Source organism: Mauremys mutica, chromosome 1 (genome assembly GCF_020497125.1).
Source record: "Mauremys mutica isolate MM-2020 ecotype Southern chromosome 1, ASM2049712v1, whole genome shotgun sequence".
NCBI lineage: Eukaryota > Metazoa > Chordata > Testudines > Geoemydidae > Mauremys > Mauremys mutica.
The window spans coordinates 250,398,446-250,421,038 of NC_059072.1; the positions used below are offsets into that span (position 1 = coordinate 250,398,446).

The 22,593-nt window shown below is 45.2% G+C and overlaps 1 protein-coding gene across 1 annotated transcript in view; it reads left to right on the forward strand.

Moving 5' to 3' along the window:
* The first annotated feature begins 550 nt into the window (after positions 1 to 550).
* ECRG4 (ECRG4 augurin precursor) overlaps positions 551 to 22,593 on the forward strand; it is a 69,478-nt gene continuing 47,435 nt past the window's right edge. The window contains exon 1 of the mRNA XM_045006703.1: positions 551 to 613. Within this exon, the coding sequence (XP_044862638.1) occupies positions 566 to 613 (48 nt within the window). The 5' untranslated portion in view covers positions 551 to 565. The remainder of the gene's footprint in view (positions 614 to 22,593) is intronic.

Here is a 22,593-nt window from a genome sequence, read left to right on the forward strand (position 1 = left end):
GGATCCCCTCCACTCACCTCCACATTCTTGCTCCCCCTCCCCCGTCTGCCACTGACTCCCCACTCGCATTCTCACACACGCACACCCCACGCCGCACTGGGAGGAGGAGGGTGAGGATAAATGTGGCCGGCAGCTGCTGGGACGTCCGAGGGGGGAAGGGGATGGGGTGGAGGAGAGGAGAGGAGGAAGATTCGCCCCAGGCAGCAGCAGCAAGCTGTGGGAGCCTCGGGGAAGGGTCAGAGCAGGGAAGGGAAGAGGCAAGAGAGGGGGGCACCATGGCCGAGGTGTCGGGCGGCGGGACGGCTGCGCTAGGGGAGGCAATGGCTCCCCTTGCCTATTATACCCACCGCCCATGTTGGTACAATAAGTAGAAATTACAGCATGCCCGCTACTTAGGTGCTATTGTGTGTTTTGTAGGCCTCACGACAGGAATGCATTTAAGGAGGGATTTGAAAGAGGATAATGTAGTGACTGTGGCTTTTTTACAGTGAGCTCCTCTCATGCATTAGAGGTGGCATGGGAAAAGACACAAAAGGCGAATGAAGGAAAATTGGACTAGCGAACAATGAAAGGTGGTATTGTCAGAGGCGTGGAAGCAGGATATCTGAACATGGTGAGTTTTCTGTGCTGTTATGTGTGTGATCATACTGTTCATCAGGCATCAGTATTCAGATGACCCCCTGGTTTATTCCTGAAACAGCCCCACATTCTGGGTTTTTCATGAATTGCCACGTGAATGAGGATTTGTAGGGAAGTGCATTACTAATTTTTGTCATGAATTATTCTTCTCTTTGAAAAGTTTCAATGGGCTAACCATGGTCAGAAAAGTTGCTGTCTGACTGGGGTCCTGAGTTGATCAGTCACACTCTGTGAAGAGCAGATCGGTGAAGAAAAGGTCAAAGGGAACAGTTTTTGATCTACTCATAGACTGAAGTGTGTCTACATAAACTGCTCAGCAAATACATGCAAATAACAAATCCACCTGCAAAAATCTGAATCAGTTAATAAACAGTTTGCGAACAGAAAAGAGGTTCAATTTGTTGGCTTGTGCATTCATAACAAATAATTTGACCATCTCTAATATAGGTCAGGCATACACAGTAATAAGAAATGCCCTGTATGCTGCACTTCTGCTCAGATTGTGTTAGGTTTATTTGGTACAAAGCACAAAAAGTGCATTTTCAGCAAAAGGCATGAAGGATTTTATCTACCGTACCATGACCCCCATTAATACAACAAACTGAAAATAGGCTCCTAAAACAGAGGGCAAGTCTACACTACAAAATTAAGTTGACTTAAGTTATGTTGACTTACAGCCACTGCAGTAATTCAATCGCTTTTGCGTGTCCACACTACGCTCCTTGTGTTGGCATTGCATGTCCTCACCAGGAGCGCTTGCACCAATTTAACTGTCAGTGTGGGACATTGTGGGATGGCTTCTGAAAGGCAGCAACAGTTAATGTAAGGGTTCAGTGTCTACACTGACACTGCGTTGGCCTAGCTACATCAACCTAAGTGCTACACCTCTAGTGGAGGTGGAGTTATTAAGTCGGTGTAGTGGACGAGTTACAATGGCAGGAGATACATTTTAGTGTAGCTGCTTACAGAGTTAGGTTGATGTAATCTGACTTATGTCAACCTAACTCTTTAGTGTAGGGCAGAGACTCTGTCTCGCCTCTCTATGTTAAGCATTTGGGGTGAAAATCACTCATTTAGAGAGTGTGCACAAGGCTTATGCACCACTAATGTGGAACTCTGCATATTCGTGAATTTCCTTCTTTCAGAAGTAAGTAATAATTGGTTTCCATAAACCATTTTACCTGAAGGACAAATCCACCCTTCTCCCATGTACTACTTTCGCAATCCCTCCCTTCTCCCCACACCATCCACCTCCTTTTTTAATTTGTAAAGAAACTTTTCCCTTTTAAGAAAATGGATACACAATAAGGCCCCAATTCAGTGGGTCTTTAGGTGGGTCCAGGCAAGCAGGTCACTTTGAAAAATCAGGGTCTAGACTCTAGATGATCAGTCCAATTGAGAGATTTCTGGCAAACATTGCTTGATGTTCAGAACTGTATTTTCTTCAGAAACGCACAGTCAGAAACAGAGCCAACCTTACCGATGAGGATTGTAAACCCTAGGAATCTGATGTTTCAAATACCACTTTTGATCATCAACACATGCAACTATAAACTTATCATAATATTCACTAGGATGTAGTCAAAACTGGGTGACTGGGCAACAAAATGGCAGATGAAATTCAATGTTGATAAATGCAAAGTCATGCACATTGGAAAACATAATCACAAGACAGAGACTATTGGATGCTGGAGTATCTGTCATTTTTATATCAACAGCTTAAAGTCAGGAAATATTTACTGAGTTTTTTTGTGTGTCCAAATAACTGATAAATCTGAAATAGAGGATATGACATGAGATGCTGGAAACTGCTGAGCTACGGTACTGTAAATTATTAGAAAAAGAATTTGTCTTAATATCAGATTTTTCTGCATTGTTCTTAATAATCTTTTTTATTTTAATAAAATCTTGGTTTAAACATGTGGTATAAAACCATGTTTTGTATTCCCAGTTTGTATCAAACAAGCCACAGTGCAGTGGCAGTTGTAATATAACACAACTGGCTGGCACAAAATGTTATTCTGTTACAAACTTCTCTGTGATTTTAAACTTCCACAGCATTTCCATATGTTAAGAAAGTTAATTGGCTGATCAAAATACTTGCTCTATCTGCAGACCGCTTAACTTAGATAAATCATTTGATTACTAATACCACGAGAAAGCAAGAATAATACATTGAGGGCTCAGTCATGCAAACACCTATATATGCAAGCAACTTTATGCCCTTGAGTACTCCCACTGAAGTCAATGGGGCTAGCACATGCATACGTGTTTTCAGGATCTGGCTCCAAAATTAAAAAAGAAAAAAAATCAGGTAATTGAGTCTCTCTCCCATATTCTCTGGGGATTTTTTCAGGTCCAGATAACAACTAACCGCTAGATTCCCTGTGCAGCTATTTATCAGGACAATTTCACCGAGATAATCATTTATCTCTCTAGGTGCTTATTTGGGCTCATCATCATAGTACCTGAGCGTCTCACAAACATTGATGTGTTTCTCCTTTTACCGTCTCTGAGGGTATGGAAATGTTATCCCTATTCTGCAGACAGAGGACCAGAGACAGAAGGTCATGCAGGAAGCCTGTGGCAGAGCCAGGGATGGATTCAGTTTTCCCGAGTCCCAGTCCAGCACTTTAATAAGACCCTGCTTAGTGTCCACCAGAAATAGAAACACTGATTTAACGCAACACTCTATTCAGGACTGCATTAAAAAGAACAAAGATAATACTTGGAAATATCTCTAATGTAACAAGATATGGACACCTGGATTAATGGGACCAGTAGATTACACTTAATAGCAACCCAGATGATGACCACTTTGTTAATAGCAACATTTTGCTGGGAACCAATCTCGTCTCATTGACTGATTTGGATATTGGCACTGGGATGCTGCTTATTGGCAAACATTATTTTGGAAGAAAGGTCCCAGCTGCAGGCAGGTTTGCGGAGCCGCAGTCCCAGAAGGAAGTGCTGGGATGGCCCTTCCCCAGTGGCAGCTCTGTGAACCTGCTTGTAGCTGGTGCTCAATCAGTCCTAGTGCTTCCTTCTGGGGATGCAGCCCTGCAAACCTGCTTGTGGACAGGGACTGCACAGGAGGTACAGGGCTGTGGGCTTGGGGAGCAGGGCAATTGCAGGAAGGGGGCTGCAGCCCAGATGCCAGGGCTACCCAGTACCTCTCCCTGCACACTCCCTGTGCCCTGCACAGGGCCTGCACCTAGGGAAGGAAGTTCTGGGACATGCTAAGCCCCAAACCCCAGAGAGTGCAGGGAGAGAGACTGTGCAGATCCATGGGCCCCACTGCTGGCACTCCCTGTGGAAAGCCCTGGCATCCCCTCCCCACTGCTGTCCCGCCCACAAGCAGATTTGCATGGTTGCAGCCCGGGAAGGCCATGTCCACAGTGCTTCCATCTCTGGATGCAGCTGTGAAAACCTGCCTTTCACGTGCTAGCAACTGCTGGATAACGGCAACTTTTGCTGGCAACTCAGGCCGGTTGCTAATAATGGAATGTACTGTAGTTCTGAACAACACAAGCTAAAATCTCCAAGGGAATGGTCCTAGGGAACGAGGATCAAAAGGTAACAAAGTCAGTGTTAATCATTTGTTTGGCAGTGATAGCTTTCAGATACTAGTGTCTCTTAGGAAGGAGGAGCGGCTGAGCTGATGAATACTGTGGGCAACACCTGGCAAACATTATCAGAGAGAGTTTCCAGGGCTTTGCATCAGATCATTCCTTCTTTGGGGAGCGGATGCGAAGGAATCAGTAGCGTTTGCTTTCAAGTCTGAGGGAAAAAAAATAGAAGAAATCTATCGTACAAGCCAGATCTTCACTTGCCCTCACTCAGAGGTCATTAACCTTCAGCCGCACACATGCAAGGTTCAAAGGGGAAGCAATGAACCAGGGGAATTCTTCCTTTCTCTCCTCCCAGAGATTTATTAAACTAACATCTTTATATTTCAAAATATTTGAACAAGTGGGTCCCTCTCTCTCGGAGCCCTGCAGATGCCGTCCATGAAGCAGAAGAACAAAGCAGGAGAATTGTGCTAAGCACAACATGCCCTCACCGAAATACTTTGCCTCCTTTGCGTAATGACCTCTGAGCAGGGCAGGTGAAGACCTGAAGTTTATGACAGATTAGTTTGTTCTCTATTGGAACTGAAAGCAAACACTCCCGATTTGCCTTTAATGCTGGCTGACCTAAATCAAAGCTGCTGAGACCTCTGCCTGATAATGTTTACCAGATGTAGCAGTGCAGAGATGTCTCCATATTATCCCCCTCAACATACTTTCAATTTGTTCTCTTGGAACTCCTTTTATATTGAAAACTTAAGGGCCCAATGAAGCCCAAGAGTGTTTAACCTTTGCCTTCAATGAGAGAAAGGTTAGGCATCAAAATGCAAATGTAAATAACATTTCTGCAAAGCCGATATATTCAGACCACAGTTGCCAACTTTCATGTGGTAAATAAGCACCCTGACTTTCACAATAAGCCAAAAATCAAGCTAATCCCTTTTTTTAAAACCAACCCAATCCCAAAGAACCCCAACACTATGTGACTAGATCCCCCCTGGCGTGTAGTCTGGGGCTGTGGTGGGCCTGCTGTGCACTCCTGACTCTCTCTCCACCACCCTCACTTCTGCTTGCCAGGAGCCAATCAAAAGAAAGAAGCAACAAGTTGCCACAAGCTACAAGCTACATGCCAAAAATTAGCCAACAAGCAACTCGCAAGCCAATTAAGCCAAAACCAAGCCCAATGTCTGTTTTTTTTCTCATAGGTTTGGCATGTCTGATTCAGACTCCTGTTCAATGTCACTCGAGTGAAAAGGTTCTATCTAGAGTAAAAGGAAAAGCCAATCTGACAGATATTTGCAGCACTGCACTCTCCGTTTGCTTGCAGCTCTCTGCCTGCTGAAATTTAGTTTGCAATTTCAGGCATAGAAAAGAAAGAGTTCTGTGCAGCAAGCCGTTGTTGGCAAAAGGACAGAGCCAAGTGGAAGAAAAGAACAGCAAAAGCAGTAAATATTTTTGCTGACAGAAGCATCCGGAAGTGGAAAAGTAGCTGCTGCAGGCACAGGCAGGATTTGGAGGTGCTGGGCTATAAGCAGCTCTTTCATGTGCAGTGGAAAGCAAAGGAGGGAAAGAAGTGGTTACAAGATCACCAGGCATTGAATAAAACAATGTAATTCAGACATTGCTTTGTAACCAGCAATTGCTTTCTTCAAGGGGCAGCAGAATGCCCAATGCTGGCTGCAGCTCTGCGAGGAAGCCGTGCAGAGAATAATGAGAAAGCACACGTGTTGGTACAGTGGGGTGATTGAAGTTTTGAGTCAGGAGAAAAGCAAACAAAGAGACGTAAATGCCAGTTTCAAAGAAGCAATCTGTTATGCAAGCCTCAAGTGAGGCTATTGTGGAGAGGGGAAAAGAAGGAAGGGGGAAATATAAGCGTTCATATTTCACAGAGCCAGCTGCCAGCAGCAAATGAATACAAAAGCACTGTTACCCAATTGCTACAAATAATGGCAAAATCAGGCTTTTTAGCCAACTGGAGAAAGCTGTGTATTGCATAATTAGATACATTCTACTGTTGTTCGGGCTCTAGCTCTATAAGCATGCTCAGCACTCAAGAATAGGTGAAAAATGCTAAACAACAGGATAAAATCCTTGCTTCCAAAGAACTTTCAACGTCCTTGTCATGCACGTTTGTATACACACCCTAAGGACCCAGAAATATGCCAGTCAAGCCAGTATGTCCAGTACCCTAGGCTCACGGGAATGCACTCTGCTAGGGAACAGTCACTCTTATTTCATAAATTGCCTTAAAAAAGCAGCATTTGGGGCGGGGGGAAGCACTATACCATGTAACACTGTGTTAAAATTAGGCCGACGACTCGTTTAGCAGCCATAAGAGAGCAGGGAAGCAGCCTCCAGTGTACAAAGTCTAACACAGCCTGACATATAGCCCATTGTAACATACAACTTGTCTAAGGACTTGGGTATTGGTGGGTCGATCTGCAGTGCTTGTAATTTGGCCTAACTCAAAGTCACACCCCCAGAGAGAAGGGACATCAAACAGAAGCATGCACGTGACTCAACCCAAACCTTCCTCTCCCGTACTCTGTTTTTTTCTATGTTGTGCTAGATTACTGATTATTATGATGGAAGGATTGTGTTAGATCATTAGCTTGGTGGCAAGACAGACTTAGACAAGACATATAGTCAGTCAGGCTCAACTGCTTATCTGTTCTTTTTAAGGAAGAAATAAGTTAGAATAACGACATGTACAGAGGACAGAAACACAGCAGGGTCAATGACAAATAGAAGAACGGCCATACAGGGTCAGAGCAAAGGTCCATCTAGCCCAGTAAACTGTCTGCCGCCAGTGCCAGGTGCCCCAGAGGGAATGAACAGAACAGGTAATCATCAAGTGATCCATCCCCTGTCGCCCATTCCCAGCATCTTGCAAACAAAGGCTAGGGACGGGGTGGCAAGTTGTATGGTCTCCAGGAATATTCCGATTTGTATGGTCCTGGGGGCCTGGCTCCACCAATGTTCAATGCTGGGTCTCTCCCCTGGCCCTGCCGGCCACCCCTGCGCACCTCCCTCAGAGCATCTCTTGGCCCCGCCTGCCACCCCCAGATGATTTTAAAAGGGCCCAGGGACCCCCGGCCGCTGCTGCCACCGGCAGCGCAGCAGGGCTAAGGCGGCCATGCTGTAGCCCTGAGCCCAACCAGGGGTTGAGATGGATTTTACTTTCCCAATGCACCAGAACTTCATCTGCAAAGAATCAGGTTACTGAGGCTATATGGATATTAAATGGCTCCCCTCCGAGGGTTTACAAAGTGCTTGGAGATCCTTGGATGAGAGGCTATGGAAATGCCAGGTATTATTCATTTGAATATTTTCTCTTTTCATTGTATTCCTTGCACTGACTGTATTCTGAGCTCAGATTACAGTAACATGAGCTGCTCCTAACGAAAGCAGCCCTGGGCAAAGCATCACATTGGTCTCAATATTAAAAGTCTATTTTAAAAAATTATATAAAACAGAAAATTAGTACAGAAATAAACCAAGTAAATGATGAAAGTCAGAGCCGTGTGTGTGTGCCCCTCTGTTAATTAGCCAGACATCTGCTTTTAACAGGTATTATTTAAAGGAACCAATGATTTTTTCTCTGAAAAAGTTTCCTATCAAAGGGAAATTCAGTCACAGGAGGATTTTATTTTCCTGGGCAGTTCCCCAGCCATATGCTGTTGGTCATTTATTTTTAATGTAATATCTTCTCATGTTCACGCTACCTTAGTGGAATTGAGGTAGGGACAGGAAAGGAGGAGGGGACGCCACATCTCTCTTGCTTCCTAGATTCACTAATAGATTTTTCTTTAGAAGTCCTCTTAGAATGAAAACCTGCCATTCTCTTTCATTCCATGGTGCTTCACAAGCAAAGTCCTGCCCCCCATCACGTTGGTATGCGATGCACAGCTGCAGGCCAGCTTTTTTGCTGATGTGGGCAGTGTCATGGGGTTCCTGTGCAAAACACTAAATCAGATGCTCATTTCTTGGCCCCATTTGCCTGCCCCTGCCCCCTTCCCAGCTCCCTCTTTTCAGTTCAGGAAAATCATTTTAGTAGAGACATTCCAAGTAGTCCCATAAACTAACAGTAATTTTGATAGGTGTCTGTTATGGGTAAAATGCATCATATTTACCATAAAAAGGCAGTAGGTTGTCATTGCTATCTTCTCCCTGCAGTGTATTGTTCTCACCTAGCAGCTGTTTTAGAGGCTTGTTGAGACTGTGTAACATTTGCTTTAGAAGAAAAGAAAAACCTTGTAAAAATGGCATGGGTCAGGGGAGATATGAGGAAATCTGTAGCTTCTTTTTGCTCTGGACATGCTTGTTCAAGTCAAAGAATGTTCCCGCAAATCCATGGACAAAGTAAAGCAGGTTAGTTAGTCTACAGTTCATTTTTTTCCACAGGTTTCCTTGTTTTTTCTTGTTTTTGCTGTATGTGGTGTTTTTCCTGCCTGTTCCTGGACAGTAGTGGTAAGTTCTCCTGAAACTGCAGTTATCCTCTGTCCAAACTGTTCACAGGAAGTTCAGCATGCTTCTGTTTTCACTTAGCTCCAGAGGTGCTGTAACAGGGCACTTTAAAATGTGTTCTCTGTGTGAGAAAGTTGCCAGCCTGAGAGCTGTCAAGACTGAACATCACTAGGTCCCACAAAACAGTTACAACGAGGCAATCGGCACTGCAGGGGTCCCCACCCTGTTCTGCCAACATGCCTCTGCCATTTTAATGCTAAGGTATCATGAGTGACAAGTGAGGGCTTCAGAGTACAATAGAAAGATGTTCTGCTTTGAATCTTCCACTGTTGTGGCTTATCTCCTCAGCAGATACATTTGAAGGAATTTAATATAGGGCCAGATTTAGAAAGTGAGGCACCTAACTGTCATATACATACAAATATACCTGAATTACATATCCAAACTGGGTGCTTACTTGCATAAATTAGATGTGCCCTAATATGTGTCTAAATGGATGCATCTAACTTTGGAAATTTTACTCTTCAAAGCTTTAGTACATAATTTGGACAACAGTCCTCTAGATTACACTCAACACCAGAATTTTCTGCATGTAGTTAACTAATTTATTTTCAGAACAATATTCCATAATGAAGAAATTGTGTGGCTCTATTTACACAATCTCATTTCTGAAAGAATTTTTTTTTTTTACTCAGAATTATAACCATAAGAAAACATTGTTGTGTTGTACTTCACTTCAAATCTGCACATTTTATTGACTGCAAGTTCATAGTGTGTTTTAAAGGATAGCTAGCAAAGTCTGATCAGTGTCCTTTTATCTTTTGACTGTTATGACTTTTGGAAGAAAAGCTGCTTTTTTTCTCTCAAGACACTTCAGTGAAAATGATCTTTTGCACATGTTCAGTGTATTGCATGTAACTTTTATTCTGCCTGATTTGTTTTATATATGCTGTTGATTATAGACAGACCATAAAATGTCCCTAATTCCATAGCCAGTGTTTTTCTTCTTTTTATTTTCTTTCATGCCATTTTGGTGACTTTTATTTTATGCTATTGAAATAATATATCTGGCTGTGTGCGGTCATCTCTGTAGGAAGATAAAATATGATAGTCAACAATCATAGTAAGGATATTCAATACATCAGCTTGAGGCAGAATCAGTTTATTCCTCTCTGTGATTTCCTCAGGCATCTGGAAATGTTGGGTTGGTTTGTTTGTTTGATTTTGGTTTTAACTACTTCTTTTTATATTATTAAATGCAAAAAAGTATGTTTAAAAATAAAGGGTCAAACTCTGACCTGGTTTTCTGTGGGAACTGCAGTAGGATGGTATTTAAGATCAAACACTGTTTAGCGTTTTGCAGCAGAAAAACAAAAATGGGGGTTGCAACAATAGCTACAGGGTGAACTAAAGTCCCACTTATGTCTTACTGAAGGCATTGAAAGAAACCATACTCGCTAGAGACAGCTCTAGGCCTTGCATATCAGATACTTGCTTTATTTTTCTTCTTCCAGCTTTTCTTTTAACTAGGAATGTTTGCAATAAAATAAAATCTTTGGGTTTTTTAAGAGATTATTTCCCCACCCCCATCATAATTTCCTCTTTGTAACATCCAAATTGATTGCTATGGAAATGGTTATAACTTCAAAAAGAGGCACATGACTGCACATGGGAAATTAGCAGCAGGAGTTGAAGAACTTTTAAAGGTGCTGTGAAATGCTTTAAAAATCAAATCAAAGTTCTTTTTTTCGGCATATTGTTTACTTTAGTGGGCTATAGTCCTCCTAGCTCCTGCGTCTAGGGCTGTTACTTATGAATGTTCAGAGCTTTCGAGTTTCATCTTGAGGTGATCTGAAGCAGCTGAAATTTTAAACTTCCAAGTTAGGGTTAATAATGAAAATGTGAACAGATCCTTAAGAACAGAATCATTGGCCCAGTGCTCTATTGGCAGTGACTCTAGCCCAGTTACAAAAACCACTATTCGGAGATTAGAGCTGTACAAGATTGACCTTGATGGAGAATCTGGGGTATTTCTCTGACTATGCCAAGCATAGGGGATGACATCCTGACTCCACTAGAGTCAATGGCAAAAGTCCCATTGACCTCAATGGGCTAGGTTTGTACCTGGAAACATTATTCTTTTGGGGTTCTTTCATGTCTTTTTTCCTTTGTGATCTCCAGTGTATCTCTATGTACACTGTGACAGAGCAAATTGTGATTAAAATGTAGGAAAACTCTCCCCTTTTTGGCTGAGGAAGCAGGGTGCACTGTCACACAGATCTTGGTAGGAACAAGGCTTGCGTGCTTGGCCAAATTCTGTCCTCCTTTACTTGCATATAGCACCCTCTGCAGTCAATGAGAGCTGCGTGTGGATTGGCACCTGAGGGGAGAATCTGACTGTTTTGAACTTTGCAGTCTTTATATTTGATTTTTTAAATCCTTCCTAATACAATACATTTCTATTGCCTTTGGCCCTTGAAGCAAGGACCATCTCTTGCCGTGTATTTGTACAGCACCTAACGGTACCCAGTCTGACTGAGACTTTTGGTCACTAGTGCAAACACTAATTTAGGGAACAGTTCTTCTTCTAGTTACTGCTACTTAAAGTACAGTTCTGCTTTAGAAGGTGACTGTTACACAAGCCACCTCCTTACTCAACATCTCTAGTCCTGATTATCCTGGCTGAACTCTTTATAAGGTTTTCCCTTAGGGGCTGCTGCTGCTTTCTTCCTCTATAGATTGTATCATTGTGGCAGTACAATTCTTTTTCAAACTTGGCTTTCTTTTATCCTCCAATGTCTCCTTCATTATAACCACTCCATCAATTAGGACAAGTTACCCTCTATTTAATGGAATTTTAGAATCCATATGGTCCAGTCCAAATATCAAATCTCTTCCTTATGTAAGCAGAGTCAGGATGAGCTCTACCCTGACATCTGGTGGTGAATTATGGCGAGTGTGGAAAAGAATTTCAGGGGCTGATCTTGTTTGCATAGGCACACCCACCCCGCTTAGCATAGCCCATGGCAGTCTAAAATGGTCACTTTAACAGCTGTGGGATCCTCAATTTCTCTGTTATTGGGGCAGGAGGAATAAAGTGTTGTTACTCTGATTATGTGAATGCGGGACTATGAACCTGTTTTATGACAGAGGATCTCACCGTCAACTAAGTCACACTCGCTATACAAGGGACTTGGGTTCCAAAACCCAGTGAACTGAGAGAGGTTGGGGGCTGGTATGTGTACCTGATGGTATGGGCCCCTTTTGAGGGCCTGGAACACCAATTGCACCTCCTCCTCCTCTCTCCACTGTTGAAGAGCAGAGCTAATTTTGATTCCATTACGAGTCCACCTGACTGGTGAGCTGAATTCACTTTGGGCTAATGGTGCATCAGCACTGGGGCTCCCCTACTACAAGCTGAAATCACTAAGAGCTGAAATCACTAAAAGAGCTAAACTTACTGAGCTGAGTGCTGTGGGGGAGCCTGAAGATCTATCGCTAAGCAGCTAGCAGAGCGGAGCAGTTTGCAGCATGGTTGGAGCAGCCCATGGAACAGTGAGTGGAGTGGAGCTGAGCAGTTTGTGGGATGGTTGGAGCTGCCCACAGAACAGTGAGCGAGCGAGCAGAGTGGAGCGGTTTGCGGGAGCGGCTCACAGGTCAGCTGGAGGAGCGGTGCAGCTGGTGGAGTGGAGCCAATCGTGGTGAAGGCTGCAGCAGAACTCCACGGAGAGGCGGGGCAGTCAGCCCCGGCCCATGTAAGGTGCCCCTTAACACCCTGTGTGCCCCCCCCATTTCCACCCAGGGTGGGGGGTGTAAAACTCTGCAGATAAACTTTTGAACTCTGGGGCGGCACTGACCAGGGACAGAGACTTTTGGGTTGTTGGACTTTGGGGTGATTGGACTTAAGACCCTGAGGGGAAAAGGACACTGCCAAACTTACTTGGTGGGTCTTTTGCTCATGGTTTATGTTATGAATCCTGTTTGTGGTGTTTCCCCAATATGATGCCACATTGTTTCCCTCCTTTATTAAAAGGATTTTGCTACACTCAGGGTACGTCTACACTACAAGACTATTTCGAATCTACTTAATTCGAATTTGTGGAATCGACCTTATGAAGTCGAATTTGTGTATCCACACTAAATACACTAATTCGACTGTCTGAGTCCACAGTAACGGGGCCAGCGTCGACTTTGGAAGCGGTGCACTGTGTGAAGCTATCCCGCAGTCCCCGCTGCCCATTGGAATGCTGGGTAGAGCCCCCAATGCCTGCTGGGGGAAAAAATGTGTCGAGGGTGGTTTTGGGTAACTGTCATCATTCAATCGTCACTCCCGCCCTCTCTCCTTGAAAGCGCCGGCGGGAAATCTGTTCGCGCCCTTCTCTGGTCGGTTACAGCTCGGACGCCACAGCACTGCGAGCATGGAGCCCGCTGCGATCATCACTGCACTTATGGCCGTTGTCAACTCCTCGCACCTTATCGTCCACCTCTTCCACAGTCAGCTGCTGAGAAATCGGGCGAGGAGGCTCCGGCAGCGCGGTGAGGACAGGAAGTCACAGAGTGGCGCAGACCTCTCACAAAGCAGGGTACGCGGCGCCGTGGAGATCATGGTGGCAATGGGTCAAGTTCATGGTGTGGAACGGCGATTTCTGGGCCCGGGAAACAAGCACGGACTGGTGGGACCGCATAGTGCTGCAGGTCTGGGATGAATCACAGTGGCTGCGAAACTTCAGGATGCATAAGGGCACTTTCCTTGAACTCTGTGACTTGCTGTCCCCTGCCCTGAAGCGCCAGGACACCCAGATGCGAGCAGCCCTGACTGTGCAGAAGCGAGTGGCCATAGCCCTCTGGAAACTTGCAACGCCAGACAGCTACCGGTCAGTAGCGAACCACTTTGGCGTGGGCAAATCTACCGTAGGGCTTGCTGTGATTCAAGTAGCCCACGCAATCATTGAGCAACTGTTCTCAAAGGTAGTGACCCTGGGAAACGTCCAGGTCGTCATAAATGGCTTTGGCGCGATGGGATTCCCAAACTGCGGTGGGGCTATAGATGGCACTCACATCCCTATCCTGGGACCGGCCCACCAGGCCAGCGAGTACATTAACCGAAAGGGCTACTTTTCTATGGTGCTGCAAGCACTGGTGGACCATAGGGGACGTTTTACCAACATCTACGTCGGGTGGCCGGGCAAGGTTCATGACGCGCGTGTGTTCAGGAACTCTGGTCTGTTTAAACGCCTCCAGGCAGGTAGTTTCTTCCCGGACCACAAAATAACGGTTGGGGATGTGCAGATGCCTACAGTGATCCTCGGGGACCCAGCCTACCCGCTAATGCCCTGGCTCATGAAGCCCTATACAGGCGCCTTGGACAGTGAGAAGGAACTCTTCAACTACCGGCTGAGCAAGTGCAGAATGGTGGTGGAGTGTGCTTTCGGACGTCTCAAGGGGAGATGGAGGAGCTTACTGACTCGCTCGGACCTCAGCGAAAAAAATATCCCCGTTGTTATTGCTGCTTGCTGTGTGCTCCACAATCTCTGTGAGAGCAAGGGGGAGACCTTTATGGTGGGATGGGAGGTTGAGGCCAATCGCCTGGCTGCTGATTACGCTCAGCCAGACAGCCGTGCCGATAGAAGATCCCAGCGGGAAGCGCTGTGCATCCGGGACAGGCTCCTGCTCCTACAGCGGTCTCTGGGGGGAGGACGGTTGCAGGTGGGTGTGCAGGAAGGGGTGGGTTTGCAGGAAGGGGTGAGGGGTGCCGTCTTTGGGACGGAGTTTGGATGCAGGCTCTGGGCTGGGGGTTGGGGCGTAGGAAGGGGTGAGGGGTGTGTGGGAAGGGTGAGTATGTGTCCGTGGATGAGGGCTCTTGCTGGGGCTCAGGGCATCAGAGAGGCTCGTGGCTAGGGTGGAAGGGCATGGTAAGGGCAGCCTGCCTTGCCATTTGTGGATGTCAGGCGCTAGGACCCTGGGGCAGCATACACCTCACAGACTGACCCGGGACAGCATACACCTCCCAGACTGACCCTGGTGCCTAGTGACTGCAGTCTGTGTGTGTCCTGCTGTTGATCCTGCCCCCAAGTCTGTACCCTGGTAATGGAGGCTGTCCTATGCAATTAAAAAACCCCTCCCCCCCCTTCACACAAAGTCTTCTGACAAGGAAAACGTGACGGAAACAGTGAATAACAACAAACTACTCTTAATACTCAACTACACAGTGGGGGGATGAAACTTGGATTTGGGACTGGGTGATCCAGGAAGGGAAGCATTTCTCATACTTTAGGGAATGAGAGCTGTTTGGTACATGAGCGCTCTGCTGGGGTGGAGTGACAGTTTTCACGGCCCCTAGCGCCCCTCCTTCTTGTGATTTTTGGTGAGGGGGGGACAGGACTTTGTGGCGGGGGAAGGCGGTTGCAGATACAGTTCAGGGGGGCTCTCTGCTCCTGCCTGTGGTCCTGCAGAACATCTACAAGGCGCTGGAGCGAGTCCGTTTGCTCCCTCATTAGCCCAAGCAGCGTTTGAGTCGCCTGCTGGTCTTCCTGCCGCCACCTGTCCTCCCGTTCGCTGTGTGAGCGCTGGTGCTGACATAGGGTCTCCCTCCACTGTCTCTGCTAGGGCCGCCTCGGCTCTGGAGCAAGCCATCAGTTCCGAGAACATGTCGTCCCTAGTCTTTTTCTTTCGCCGCCTAATCTGCGCCAGCCTCTGTGAGGGGGATGCCGGGGCAGTTCGTGAAAGAGCCGCAGCTGTGTGATGGGAAAAAGGAAGTGATTTCCTTGAAAAGATACATGTTTGCGAACACTGAACACAGTCTAGTCAGTTTCTGTGAACAAGACCATACAGGGCACCTAGTCTCACGAGCTCTCAGGACAAGTTCGAGATTTCGGAATACGCTTTCATTGGCTGCGGTCTTGCACAGGAGATCGGACAAGCGGGGCGGTACAGCTGAATCCGTGTAGCAGCCAGGCCTGGTAAGCACTACACTATAGTCTGCTTAACAGTTAATGGATAGCTGTGCCCTCCCGCTGAAGGCAATCTGGAAAGCATAAAGTCTGACCCTGTTCCAGCCCCTCGCGGCTGTGCCCGGGAAAGATCACTGTATGCTTTTCCTCTGCGGCCTCCAACACGTGGCTGTTAAACGAAGGTCATTGCTATGCAAAGTAAAAGTCAAGCATTCACAATAGTAACAGTACACTAATTGCCCTAATTAGATGCAGCAGTCGCCGAACGAGATTACCCTGAGGCGGGTCACTCGGAGAGAGAGAGAGAGGATGCTGCTAGAATCCCTGCACAGACCGAGACCGTATGCTGCCATGCTGGTGGAGGCAATGATTCCGCTGTACATTAGGATGGCCTGGCACGGAAGAGTGTGCTTCCACGGAGCACCAAATAAGGCACCTCTCCCCAGGAACCTCCTGCGGAGGCTTTTCGAGCTCCTGTACGAGAGCTTCGTGGAAGTGTCCCAGGAGGATTTCTGTTCCATCCCTATATGTGTGGACCTTCTTTTTATATAGTTTTATATGGAAAAGTTTTTATATAGTTTTTATATATTTTTTATTCCTGTTTTTTAAAAAATAAATGTTTCCATGTTTATAGCACTTACCGACTGATCCCTCCCCTGATTCTGAGTCCGGGTTAACGGCCGGGGAGGGTTGGTAGGGGATCTCTGTGAAGGTGATGAAGAGATCCTGGCTGTCAGGGAAAGCGGTATTGTAAGCGCTGTCACCTGCGTCGTCCTCCACAAACCCTTCCTCATCTTCCCCATCGGCGAACATCGCCGAGGAACTGCCCCTCGACACTATCCCATACTCAGAGTCCACGGTCACTGGTGGGGCAGTGGTGGCAGACCCACCTAGAATGGCATGCAGTGCCTCGTAGAAGCGGCATGTCTGGGGCTGTGCTCCGGAGCGTCCGTTTGCTGCTCTGACTTTTTGGTAGCCTTGTCTCAGGTCCTTGATTTTCACGCGGCACTGCGTTGTATCCCGGCTGTATCCTCTGAGTGCCATGGCTTTGGAGACCTTCTCGTAGGTCTTTGCATTCCGTTTGTTGGAGCGCAGCTCCGAAAGCACAGACTCATCGCCCCACACAGCGATCAGATCCAGGACTTCCCGGTCTGTCCATGCTGGGGACCTCTTTCTATTCTGGGATTGCATGGACTCCTCTGCTGGAGAGCTCTGCATCGTTGCAGGTGCTGCTGAGCTCGCCCCGATGTCCAACCACGAAATGAGATTCTAACTGTCCAGACAGGAAAAGGAATTCAAATTTTCCCGGGACTTTTCCTGTGTGGCTGGTCAGAGCATCCAAGATCGGACTGCTGTCCAGAGCGTCAACAGAGTGGTGCAGTGTGGGGTAGCTCCCGGAGCTAGTAAGTTCGATTTGCATCCACACCTAGCCTAATTCGAGATAGCCATGTCGAATTTAGCGCTACTCCCCTCATCGGGGTGGAGTACCGAATTCGAACTAAAGAGCCCTCTAGGTCGAATTAAACGGCTTCCTGGTGTGGACGGTTGAGCGGTTAATTTGAATTAACGCTGCTAAATTCGATTTAAAGTCCTAGTGTAGACCAGGCCTCAGACTCTGTGCTTGCGAGAGGGGAAGTATTGCCTCCCAGTGGCACCCGGGGTGGTGGTTATGTAAGTGTCCCAGGTCACTGGGTGGAGGCTCGAGCCGGTTTTGCATTGTGTTATTGACACGGAACCCCTGGATACTGAACCCGGCCCTTGTTGCTGCCAACTCAGAGAGGCAGAAGGGTTACACTTATTCCATGGATAACTCATACTGCAATGCAATTTGCAAACCTATTAATCATCTTCCTCATCTGAAGACTCCTCAAGAGCATTCATAAGACTAGGAGGCTGTGACAGAGTACTGGGAGCTCATGGTGATCACTCTGGTAACAACTAAAGTGGTCTGATTGGGGAATGGAATGGAATGGAATCAGCTAATCAGGCTGGCTGGCTGGGTGAGCTAAAGGATTAATTAGTCCATCTTCTCAGTGTGGATTGCCACGGACTCGCAGGGGCGAAAGAAAATGCAGGCCTGTTATTTACCAGGCTGCACGTGGCAACAGACTATATTGGTAAGGGATGCAAGGAGAGTGTGGGTCACGATGCAAACTGCAGACACACACACACACACTAAACTTAATCAATTTAAAAGTTTTATTGGGGATAATTACAAGGGGTAAGGGAGCAGCGTATGATTAGCTAATAGAGTTAATGAAACTTAAAACACACAATGACTAAAATATCTACTAACAATATTTATAAACAAAGATGCAGCATTTAGTAATAACTGATACTTACAAATACAAACCAACGCATAACGACCGGCAAACGTAGAAGCTCTATTTGAAACACGTGAGCTGAGAGAGAGGCTTCGAGGTGATCAGGCTCGGTTACAGGTATACACAGGACACACGGGTATACACAGGACACACGGGTATACACAGAATACACGGGTATACACAGGATTCGTTTTCTTTCTCCTCTCTCTGCCTGCACATGGCAGGCAGGCCATAAAGTACCCACAATGACATCATAGAAGTGTCATAGGGGACGGGGCCCAAAACCTGTTTGTGTTCGTTTCTGATTGGCACAAGCAAAGTTTACACCATGTAGGGGAGCAGGTGCCTTAAAGTCTGGCTTCGCCCCCAAAAGGTGAGGAAATGCATATTGGTTTAGAATGCGTTCAACACTGAATGACAAAAGAAGAGGCCAGGGCAATACCGGTATGGGCAAGTTTTACAGGATGCAGACAGGAACTCATCTCAACATGCCCCCGTGCCCTGGCCGAAATAGTTAGGCCGAAAACCTAAACTTCCGAGTCCGACTCCTCATCCCCACCTACGAGGGGATGCGCTTCGGGGGTGGAAGCAATATAGGCCGAGGCAACAAACTTGTGAATGCAGGCTTTAATGAAGGCACATCCGAGACAGAGAAGAGCGAGCCCAACCAGAAGGGACACAAACAGGGATTGGAAATAGGATTTGTAGGGCGCAAGGCCAAGCCAATCGAGCCATGACCAAAACTGGAAGGACTCTCGTGACTCTCTGACAGTAGAGCTCAACGTTTGCAGGTCTTTAACAATTGAGGACAAATTAGGAGAAATAGAAGGCAAAGAAACGCAACATTTATCAGCAAAGTTAGGATATACTTCAGCAAATTTAGTACAAAATGAGGAAGATTGTAACAAATATTGAATCATTAATGTATTTACTGCTGATTAATTAAGAAGAGGCCCTTGCCTGTAGTATTAGCAAGCATTTCAATAGCAAGGGATTGAAACAGCACTTGATCACGTAACATCATATAACCAACAGGGTTAAAACTAACAATAGAGGAGGCGAGGAAGGAAGCTGCTGTTTGCAAGTCCAAAAAGAGTGGGTTAAGTTAGGGAGGTATTAGCATAAGAGAAACTCCACATAGAACAATTAGAATAAGTACCAACCCAAGTAGGGGCTGGGGTTAAACTATTACCAACAAAAACCCAACAATGAGATGCTGGAACTTTAATACTCTCAATTAAAGGAAAGCTATGATCACTTCGACCTGAAGCATTAAGAACTGGAAACACATAAGAATTAAATTGTGAAGAACAATTATTACAAACAGTAAAAGCAGCCCACTGCACATAGGGGGAAGAACAATTTACACTAGATATATTAAATGAAGAAAAATTATAAACTGTTGGTACAAATTGAAAGGGTAATGGATATTTAGGTGAGAACTGAGTGGAGCAAACAAGACAATCTTCTGGACTCAGCGCTGACAGGGACTGGTTTTCGCTGACCTCCTGCACCCAGTAGGCGGCAAACCAAGTTTGTAGTCCACCCTCTCCTAAGGGCTCTGTGGGCAAAGATGTTGTGAGGGAGAGCAGTGGGCAAAGATGTTGTGAGGGAGAGCAGTATAACAAATACAGACCAACTATAAAATTAAACCAAAATAAATTTTAAATACAGATACATGCAAATACTTTGAGGGTATTTGAGGGTATACTTTTATGATGCTTTTTTTGTTATGTTTGGGAGCCAAAGGTGGAAACCTGTTGAAATTGTTTGGTTAGCTTTATCATTAACTATAATTAAAAGTGCAAACAAGTTTATAAAAAGCCCAAACAAGAAATTGACATTTGTTAATATTATCTTTACCTTAATGTTGAGGTTTCCCCTCACTTTTTTTTAATAACAAATTAAAAAAAAAGAAACTTAAAAAACAAAACTGTGATTGATAAAAGAGAATTCCTTTGTTTGCAATTGCATTATTTCTTGAGGCAGAAATATATGTACATATATTTGTAACTGAAACCTTTTTGAACTTTGCACAAAAAATTGGTGTTAATATACTTTGATTACACCCCAACCATGATTTTAAAATAGTGTGGTACCACATCTTATATATATATATATTTTTAAAAGGGTATAAAATTGACTTTTGTTGCAACAAAATAAAAATAATTTTTTAAAAAAAAATAGTCACGTGACACACACAACATAGACACAACACACACACATGACATACAGGACAAACTTACAATTAAAAACAAATGGCGCCAAAATTCTATTCATATTCATACAAAATAACACAACCAAAAATAAAAAGTAAAAGGGTTAAACATTTGAATAAACAAATTATTACCTTATTTAAAACTTGTAGCATAAATTTGATAAAAATATATTAGTATTTGCCAAATGTATTGTATTAATTCGGTAACAAGGAATTTTGCATTACTTTATATTTAACATTATTTTAAAACTCTGCTATATGGAAATAAGAAAATCCCATGTTACAAATATTAGTTAGTGGTTAGAATAAGAAGCAAAGAGTGCACTTCTGTTGCTTGGCAACCATATCTTCAAGAAAGTTAGGAATAATTCCAGCTGTTGCATTCCTGGAGGGTTAAAATAATTAATTTACTGTATTTAAAGTTTTTACCTTGTTTTCTTTTTGTTTCTTGTTTTGTTCTGTTTTCAATTGCTTTATTTTTTGGAGGTTTCTGTAAAAACTATAGCTTTTAATTTTTAAAACAAAAAGAGAGAGCCGAAGTGAGGAGAGGCAGAGGGGGGAAGAGGGGGTGAAGAGCAACCTAGGAACGTAGCGAGACCTGAGCCAAGAAAGATTAACTCCATCGAGGTTAGTTATCGCAATAGGCAAAGCTTCTGCTACAGTTTTAGATTCATTGGCAGAGCTGGATACAGAGGAGTTTTAGGAGCTTCATATGAGGGTGGCAAAATTTTCTGAGAGGGACTTGGGCGGGGGGGGGGGAAGTGATGGGCTCTACCTTTTCTGTCTTCTCCTCATTATCATCTTTAGGAGAGCCTGGGGCTGCCTGTTTAGCTGCAAACATTGTGCCCCCGTGGAGGACAGAGCACAGATCAAGGGCCTTGCATATCATGCTAAACAGGACGGTGGAAACATCCTCAGAGTATCTGCCAGGGTTAAAGGCACAGTATAGCCTTTTAGAGTTTTGCCCGAGCCAAGGGAACAGATCCATTCTATTTTTGGATTAGTCGAATTTTGGCTAGTAAAAAGGTGAAACTGCAAATGTTGGAACTGTTCAGTTTCATAATCTGCGCGGTCTGCAGCATGCCACGGGCATGGCCCAACTCCCTTGCATCCTGTTCGTGACGCCATGTGGATTGCCACGGACTCGCAGGGGCGAAAGAAAATGCAGGCCTGTTATTTACCAGGCTGCACGTGGCAACAGACTATATTGGTAAGGGATGCAAGGAGAGTGTGGGTCACGATGCAAACTGCAGACACACACACACACACTAAACTTAATCAATTTAAAAGTTTTATTGGGGATAATTACAAGGGGTAAGGGAGCAGCGTATGATTAGCTAATAGAGTTAATGAAACTTAAAACACACAATGACTAAAATATCTACTAACAATATTTATAAACAAAGATGCAGCATTTAGTAATAACTGATACTTACAAATACAAACCAACGCATAACGACCGGCAAACGTAGAAGCTCTATTTGAAACACGTGAGCTGAGAGAGAGGCTTCGAGGTGATCAGGCTCGGTTACAGGTATACACAGGACACACGGGTATACACAGGACACACGGGTATACACAGAATACACGGGTATACACAGGATTCGTTTTCTTTCTCCTCTCTCTGCCTGCACATGGCAGGCAGGCCATAAAGTACCCACAATGACATCATAGAAGTGTCATAGGGGACGGGGCCCAAAACCTGTTTGTGTTCGTTTCTGATTGGCACAAGCAAAGTTTACACCATGTAGGGGAGCAGGTGCCTTAAAGTCTGGCTTCGCCCCCAAAAGGTGAGGAAATGCATATTGGTTTAGAATGCGTTCAACACTGAATGACAAAAGAAGAGGCCAGGGCAATACCGGTATGGGCAAGTTTTACAGGATGCAGACAGGAACTCATCTCAACACTCAGGACTGACAAAAAGGCACAGGAAGGAAGTGCATGGGAGAGGCACGGGCTGCCTGAGCCCAGACTTAGAGAGAGCTCAAGGAAGGGAGATCTCTTCTCCTCTCAGGCCCTGGGGAAAGGGCTGATGGTACACGAGATGCTGAAAATAGTATTGTCGCACAGAACTGTAGAGGTGCTGGTGGAGGGATCTGAAATAAACTGTACAGTGGGGCATTTGACTGGTTGGTGGAGTCTGAGCGGTTTCTGTGTGGCTAGAAGGTAGGAGAAGAGCATGCCCTGAGACATGCTGCTATCACTAGAAAATTCACCCCTTTGTAACTTTAGTATATTTGTCCCCTTATACAACTGGTTTTCGAAGAGGAAATGTCATAGTATATAATAGAGCAAAGAAGAGAGAAAATAGCTTGCCATGGGGAAAAAAAGAAATAACCTGGCCAGATGTTTCATGATGACAACAATATGTTGACCAATAGGTTGAGAGAGCCTCCGCTTCCCCCACACTGAATCCATCAGTTATT